This window comes from Wolffia australiana, chromosome 10, assembly GCF_029677425.1.
Source record: "Wolffia australiana isolate 7733 chromosome 10, ASM2967742v1".
Taxonomy (NCBI): Eukaryota; Viridiplantae; Streptophyta; class Magnoliopsida; order Alismatales; family Araceae; genus Wolffia; species Wolffia australiana.
This window is the reverse complement of record NC_135844.1, coordinates 5198626-5205000: the sequence shown is the minus strand read 5'-3', so window position 1 is coordinate 5205000 and position 6375 is coordinate 5198626. Positions and strand designations below refer to the sequence as shown.

General features: G+C 37.6%; 1 protein-coding gene across 1 annotated transcript; it reads right to left on the bottom strand.

Annotated features, from left to right (window-relative positions):
• Positions 1 to 2514: 2514 nt before the first annotated feature.
• LOC144708813 (cytoplasmic dynein 2 light intermediate chain) lies at positions 2515 to 6076 on the bottom strand. The gene is made up of 3 exons (XM_078582251.1): positions 5804 to 6076; positions 3731 to 3919; positions 2515 to 2998 (listed from the first exon to the last, which is right to left on the bottom strand). The coding sequence occupies exons 1-3, from the start codon at positions 6041 to 6043 to the stop codon at positions 2921 to 2923; spliced, it is 507 nt and encodes a 168-aa protein (XP_078438377.1). The 5' UTR covers positions 6044 to 6076; the 3' UTR covers positions 2515 to 2920.
• Positions 6077 to 6375: the final 299 nt, after the last annotated feature.

Below are 6375 nucleotides of genomic sequence, written 5' to 3'. Positions count from 1 at the left end.
ATATCGGAGAAGAGTTCTCCGATGATTTTTGAATGCATCAGTACTAACTCGAATGATCGATGAGGATTTGACATTTGACCATACCCTAAGTCATCCAAGGAGCGTCAAGTGGATGATGGATTACACATAAACGGTAACCGATGATGGACAGGTTCCATGAGTGAGTCGATACACACACTCCTTTGTATCTTCTAGGACGCGAGGTGTAGCTTGGCACCCCACGTGTCGGAGACTTGACCTATCAATTGGGTTAAATCGATCCGACATTAATTAGTCTATATGATGATATAGTTAATTAAATTGGAAGGCCAAGAAAGGTCATCGGGCCACTAGAGTTGTTAACTAGAGTGATACATGGCCCTAGAGGATCACACCCGAAAGGTCTTTTGGACTTCGAAAGATACATTTAAGCTTTGGAGGTTTTTTTAAGAAAAATACCCCCCTAGTATAAATAGGGAAGGCCGTGAACGAAATTCACCCATGCCAGAATTTTTCAGGGGATTTTCCCCTTCTTCTCCACTCTCCCCACACCCCTCTCTATGGCCGATGCGATCGAAACGGCCTAATGACGATGGTGGAGGTTAAACAAGGTTCATCAATGAGAAGGAGGAGATTCGACGTGTCGAGGATTACGTGGATATGTCTAGAGGCTGCACACGTGAGCAGCTCGACTCGTCTCACTCCATGATCGAAGAAATGATGGATGGGAATAGTATAAAAGTACTTCATTTTAATGTATTGTTGGTGTCGTTTGATTCATTCAAGTCTTCCGTTACAAATCGTTTTCATTTGTTCATCCAGATCTAGGCCTCTAGAAGCGAACAACCCTCACCACAAGAGTAGAAAACTAAAGAAAGAGGATGTGATGAATTCCTTGGTCAAGGTATTGGAATAGCAAAGAAGAGTTATTTGATGATTTTCAAATGCCGAAGTACTGACTTGGATGATCGATTGAATTTTGAACGTCATGTATACCATTAGTCATCCAAGGAGCGTCCAGCAAATGAGGGACTATATGTGTTGGAGATATATGCGGCCTACAAGCCATTACACATGCTATGTGTCTTTTATTATATCATCAATATAACAGCCATTATAATACATGTGTGGTTCTTGTAATTGAAATCCATGAAATCATACAATTGCGTACGATAATTATGATGAGATTATCATACGTCTATCATTTTTATTTAGATTTGTGAACCGAATATTCATATTTGATACTTGAGAAGGATATCAATATATCCAAATAGATTAACATTATCTATTCTCACTCATACGATGAGTATGATATGGACATACATTAATCCAAATAGATTAATGGTTGCCCTTGTTTAGAGGCCGGACATTTGAACGAATTAAAGATGCTTGCTCAAGAAAAGAAGAAATTATGATTTGATCTACGTATGATTTTTTTATTTATATAAGTTTTAGTTTTCTAATTGATTTTAGATTTGAAATTCCTCTATGCAATCAAGTTCATATCATGTAGATCAAGGCTTCTAAATCTCAACAAGAAGTACAAGGTAACTGATGACACTAAAAATCCATGATAGAGCTAATATACTCATTTATAGCTTATTGGGCATGAGATGTAGCTTGGCACCCCACGAGATAGATACTTGAACCTATCGATGGGGTTAAATCAATCTTAATTAATTTATTTATTTGTTCATATGGATAATTAATAAGTTTGACAAGTAATATTATTGGGTAATTAGAGTCGTTAACTAGATTAATTTAGGGGCCTAGAGGATCACATAAATGGTCTTTTGAAGAACTCGCATCATGTATAAATATGAGAAGCACTTAAACAAAGTTCACCCAAGACAAATTCTTAATTTGCCTCTCCTTCTCACTGTAGCTTCCCTTCACTCTTAGTGTGATTAAGACTTAGTAACAACAATGGTGGATTGATAAAAAGAATCATCAATACGAAGGTGGAGATTTGATGTGTGGGGGATCACGAGGATATGTCAGAGTTGGATGTGACAATGTTTAGGAAAGGTTGGATCCACGTTGAGCCAGACAATCGCACCATGGCAGTATCAAGCAAAGGCGCACCAATGAGGGGTAAAATGCACCTGAATGATGATGATGGTACCTTGATGAGGGACGATGTCGATATCATGGCATGTTGCTACTGGAGGACGACATTCCTTCCTCTCATCTGCTCTACGAGCAAAGTGACATGGGAATCCATGGTGTTGACACTGGCCTTCCAACATGTCATCCACACCCATTGTGGAAGAATGCTCTAACTCAACATCCATTACGAGTGCAGCTGAAGATAAAGTGGGCAACTCTGATAACAATGATGTGTTCACTTGTAGAAACATATCAGATTCCTTGTAAACCTTTCAACTTTGTTAATGGAATATGATTAGATCGCCCAATGTTCACAATATACGAGAGAAAGAGAGAGAGAGAGAGAGAGAGAGAGAGAGATAGATGAGACAGAGACATTCTTGAGGAAGCAGAGAAGAACGAGAACGGAAAGGGAATGACGAAGAATTGGCAACTAAGTTGTTGTTTATTGAAGGGAGACAATGTCAGACTTGCGACACAAGGAGAGAAGATTATGACCAAATGAGGGAAGGGGTCGTGCCCGGCACCGTGTTTTTTGCTAATTAGAAAAAAAAACGAGGGAAGGGAAGAGAAGGCTCAAGGAACTCATGTGTCAAGTCCCTCGCCAGCCTCCTCAAAGGCTTAAGTAGACCCACTAATAGGCTGGGAAGTCGTGTACAGGCCGTGCTTCTATATGGGCTTCCTCCGGTCGTGTATATGGCATTGTGTCATGCCATATAACTCACCTCTGGTATTTTGTGAAGATGGTCCTTTTCTTAGAATAATTATACTACGAACAAAATAATTCCAAGATTACCAGATCTTGAAACTCCAACAGCTATGTCAGATTGGATCAGCTACGCTTAGCGCATTCCTGGGCTCTTGAGAGCGCATCAGTCAGAACATCAATGCTCCAGTCTTTCACATCTTCCTGCATGAAATCAGAAACAAAACAAAAAACAGTCACCAAACGCTCAGGAGACAAATTATGTTTGATGCTAGTGTGAACCTAATATTCATATTATAGAAATTTGACTGTCATTGGTTTCACTGCGTTGAAACTTTTGCTTCTTCATTCATAAAAATTCAATCAACATTGATTGCACTGAATTTATTATTTTTCTTTAGCTTAGACTGCACTGAAACTTGTGTTTGTTATACAAACTCTTTCCTTGAGTAAAGAATACTTTAGGATCGTCTATAAACCTTTTTCTTCTAGATTCTTTACTAAATAAACATTTCTCTAATTTTGATTATACTGAAAGCTCTGTAAGCTTTTTGGCTTCAACTTTGATAGCGCTGACTTTTTTGGATGAAGATTTTTCTCCAACTATGATTCTTCTGTAAAACCTTCAATTTTTTTTGTAAACCGACGTGAGGGAATAAATTGCTGACTCTACTGTAAACGTTTTATGCTTCGACTTTGACAGTACTGATATGTTTTTACATTTTCTACAAAGATTCTTCTCTGATTCTGATTACTCTATTAAGCATTTCGAGATCAGGGAAGAAATTTTGTATTCTTCTGTAAGGTTTTTTTGCTTCAATATAGCTAGCACTAATATATTTTATTTTCCCTATAAATCTGATTATTTGACTATGATTCTTCTATAAAACTGTTGATTTTTTTTATGGATAGATGTATAGATAGATGTGTTCTTACCAGATGAACGGGATCTCCAGTCCTGATCCTGGCATTTGGGCGGGCAAGGGCAGATTCAAAGGGAGTCCTGGGCCTCACTTGCTGAATTTCTTCCCATTCTTCACGAGTGAGCATTCTCACTGTTCCTTGTCCAGCAGGGGCCTTTTGAATCTTCCGTTCCAACCTCTCCTGCTCCTTTGATTCATCAACCTACGATAACAACGTAATTGATTAAACAAGTTTCAACTCACTAAAACCCATCGAATCTTCCTTAAAACCCAGAATTCATCAATCGATTTTCTTCCAAGTTGGTAAATGATTTATTTCTATCACGTTTAAAACAGGTTTAACTTTATTTATTTATTCCTTATCCAACAACTCGTTTAATCTTTTCCAGGTTTGATAATAATTTGTCTCTATAGTGGTGAAAGGATTTTTAATTTTTCTTACTTTTCTCAACCTTACATCGGCAAATATCTCCCAATTTGGACAATGATGTGTCTCTATCATGATGAAAAGAATTCAATATTTACTGTTTTGTTCTCTCAATCAGCGGGTTGCAAAATCTCTTCTAGTTTGTGCTATGATTTGTCTCTATCATGGTAGAAGGAATTTTACTTTTATATCTCCATTTTTCTCAATCACAGAACTCGTCAAATCTCTTCATACAACTTGGGTGATGATTTTTCTCTATCAAGATGAAAAGACTTCAATTTAAAATATTGTTTCTGAGTTTTAACTCTCGTCAAATCTTTTCCGAGTAGGGCGATCGCACAAATTCACTAAAAACCTGATTACATGATTTGATTCATTGGTGTTCGACAATGTCCTTGGATAAGAAAAAATCGAAATTAAGGGCTACAGGCCATAGTTAATGGAGACGGGATGAGATGAAAAACAAGTCCATGGACAATGAATAATTAAATCCAACGATTTTGGATACAGATTATGATATTTTAAATTTCTACTCAAATGCAGCATTTAGAGGTAACGGATTTACCTTTTATGAAATAAGGTTTCCTAGAGGACCTAAAAGACAAATAGGATCCCTGAGATTGCGAGGACACATAATTCGATATTAAAAATTGGATGATTCAAATAGAAGCACAAAATAATCTTCTCATCATCAAATCCTAACGCCAATAGTTTTCTTCAAAATGTATGCATCTCTAAGTATTATAAAACTGTTTCTATATAAACACTGTTAATTTCAGCGCAGAAAGATAAAACAAGCAATGCTTCATTTTTTTCAAAACCCCTCATTCTGATCAGAAACTGGAAGATTCTTTTTTTTGAACAATAGAAACTGGAGGATTCTACTCAAACAGTTTGAAGAAGTTTCTAATAAAATCAAAAACTAATATTATCACCGCCCAAATTCCTCTTTTCTTGAAGGAACCCAGATAGATTTCTACAAAATGCATGTATCTCTAACTAAAATTAAAAAAACTTCATCTATAGCATAAAAGTCTAGTTGGTTTTGGTACAGAAATATAAAACAAACTATTTTATTTCTTTCCAAAACCAGCTACTTCTGATCAGAAACCGGAGGGTTCTACTCAAACATTTCGAAGAAGTTTCTACTAAAATCACGAAATAATCTTCTCATCGCTCAACTTCATCTTTTCTTAAAAGAACCCCAACAGTTTCCTTCAAAATGTATGTATCTCTAAATGAAATAAAAAAAAACCTCTATAGCATAAAAACCTTGTTGATCTCTTTTTCAAGAAAGAAAAAACCTTGTTGATTGCAGCATAGAAGTATAAAACAAGCAATTATTTTCTTCAGAAAACCTAATTCGGATCAGCAACTGGAAGGTTCTACTCAAGCAGTCTGAAGAAGATTCTACTAAAATAAAAAAACAATCTTCTCAACGCCAAAATTCCTTATTTCTGGAAGGAACCCAAAGTTTTCTTCAAAACGCATGCATATCTAAATGAAAAAAAACTCAAAAGAAAACAAAAAAATCTCCAATAACATAAAAACCAGAAATTCTTCATTTTTCTCCTTCAAACCACCTAATTCTGATCAGAAACCGGAGGAATTACCCTCAAACGCAGAACGAAAATTCAAATTGATTAGGGTTTGACGCACCATCATGAGGATCTTGACGAAGAGAGCGGTGGCGACGGCGGTGAGCACCATGGGCATGGTGGCCGTGTCGAGGAACGCCCCCGATTCGCGAATAGGAACGAAGAACTCGTCTCTTCGTGGATCCCATCGCCGCCGCCGAATCTCTCGAACCCATCTCGCGATCCTCCGCCGCGTCACATCCGCCGGCGGCGCAGCCGCCGCCGCCGGCCGCCGTCCCGGTCGTAGCACCGCTCGCAGCATAGAACAACGGAATGAATGAAAAAAATAGATTACTTCTCTTCTCTTACCAAGCTTATATTAGATTATTTTTATACTGTAAATAAAACTTTCCACAGTATTTAAATACTCTGCTTTTTAAAAAAAATTATTTAAATTCTCTGCTATGGTACTATTTTTAGACGTTCCTCCGAATCGTCCCATCCAGAGTTCGTCCGGTCCCTAATATTTGGTCCACGCCCATTCATTTATAGTGCGCCATCGTCCAGGTAGGGGATGAAGATTGTCTGTCCCGTACTAAATCCCATTTGCTAGAGGTTCGCCCGAATCGTCCCCCCCAGAGTTCGTCCTGTCCT

What these genes read in the sequence shown, in the direction of transcription:
- LOC144708813 (XM_078582251.1), bottom strand. Translation starts at nt 6,043, where the DNA reads ATGCTGCGAGCGGTGCTACGACCGGGACGGCGGCCGGCGGCGGCGGCT. An exon ending in TCGTCAAGATCCTCATGATG is followed by an intron (nt 3,920 to 5,803) that starts GTGCGTCAAACC and finishes TTGTTATCGTAG; the next exon opens with GTTGATGAATCAAAGGAGCA. An exon ending in CTGGAGATCCCGTTCATCTG is followed by an intron (nt 2,999 to 3,730) that starts GTAAGAACACAT and finishes GATTTCATGCAG; the next exon opens with GAAGATGTGAAAGACTGGAG.